This window comes from Apaloderma vittatum, unplaced genomic scaffold (assembly GCF_000703405.1).
Source record: "Apaloderma vittatum isolate BGI_N311 unplaced genomic scaffold, ASM70340v1 scaffold29318, whole genome shotgun sequence".
In the NCBI taxonomy this organism is placed as follows: domain Eukaryota; kingdom Metazoa; phylum Chordata; class Aves; order Trogoniformes; family Trogonidae; genus Apaloderma; species Apaloderma vittatum.
This window is the reverse complement of record NW_009731720.1, coordinates 5,085-6,238: the sequence shown is the minus strand read 5'-3', so window position 1 is coordinate 6,238 and position 1,154 is coordinate 5,085. Positions and strand designations below refer to the sequence as shown.

General features: G+C 52.3%; 1 protein-coding gene across 1 annotated transcript in view; it reads left to right on the top strand.

Annotated features, from left to right (window-relative positions):
- The window catches only part of LOC104278351 (arrestin-C-like), a gene marked incomplete at its 5' end in the record, with an annotated part of 5,884 nt that overhangs the window by 328 nt on the left and 4,402 nt on the right, over positions 1–1,154 (top strand). The window contains 3 exon segments of the mRNA XM_009875296.1: positions 70–130; positions 484–528; positions 949–1,148. Of these exon segments, the coding sequence (XP_009873598.1) occupies positions 70–130; positions 484–528; positions 949–1,148 (306 nt within the window).

Here is a 1,154-nt window from a genome sequence, read left to right as displayed (position 1 = left end):
AAATTTCAGCTGATCCAGTGGCAAACATTAACCCACTTCCTTCTTTCCTTCCCCACGCGCTGCCTCCAGCTATCCCTCTACCTGGGGAAGAGAGATTTTGTGGATCACGTGGATTCAGTGGACTCTGTAGGTGAGTGGGGCCGTGTCTGCCAGCGAGGGAGAAGCGTGGGCAGGGAGTGGCCCGAGAGGAATGGTCCCTGTGCTGGTGGCTGCTCACCTCTGCTCCCCACCAGAGCCCAGGGAGCAAGGGCAGCTCCAGTTGAGCAAACATCTCGTTTTCCTTAAAATACCCTTACAGAAAAATGGGGGGGAAGCAACCCAGCCTTGTTGCTGGAGGAGGCATCCCTGTCCCCCCGACCAGCAGCTTCCCTGGGTCACCTTCCCCGCTGATGAGCGGATTATTTGAACTTCAGAAGCGCCGTGTTTTCGTAAGGATCTTCCCAGGCAGCTGAGCTCACCAGCCCTTTCTCTGTTTGCTTGCAGATGGCGTCTGCCTGCTTGACCCGGAGTACCTAAAGGACAGAAAAGGTATTTAATACCGAAAACCCCACATTATAAGAGGAAGGGATGGAAACCAGTGCAAAGCTCACCAGCAACCTGGGACTGTAGTCAGGTTACAGGTGTAAGGTGTCTGCAGCTCACTGTAGGTCAGGGTCACGGCAGCTGACCTGGAGGGGAAGGCTACGTCTTTCTTCTCATCTTTCCTGCCTGGGGCACCAGCTCTGAAGCTACTGATGCCTTGCAGAAAGACACGATGAATCTCATTAACTTTATATTTAGTGTCTGAGGTTCAGGTCCTCATAACAGATTCATATTTCTGCTGAAGAGTTATTGAAGTGGTTTTTCTTTCTTTCATTTTTTCTTTCCTCTTTGTTCAACCCTTTTCCCTGTGTTCTCCCTTTATCTCACTCCCTAACCTTGCTCCTCTCTGTTTCCATCGGGCTTCAGTGTACGTGACGCTGACGTGTGCGTTTCGCTACGGCCGAGATGACCTTGACGTTATCGGATTGACCTTCAGGAAGGACATCTACGTCCAGACCACCCAGATCTTCCCACCGGTGCCAGACCAGGCACCGAAGACCCTCACTCCTTTGCAGGACAGGCTGTTGAAGAAGCTTGGGGAGAATGCCTACCCCTTCACCTTCGAGGTAAGG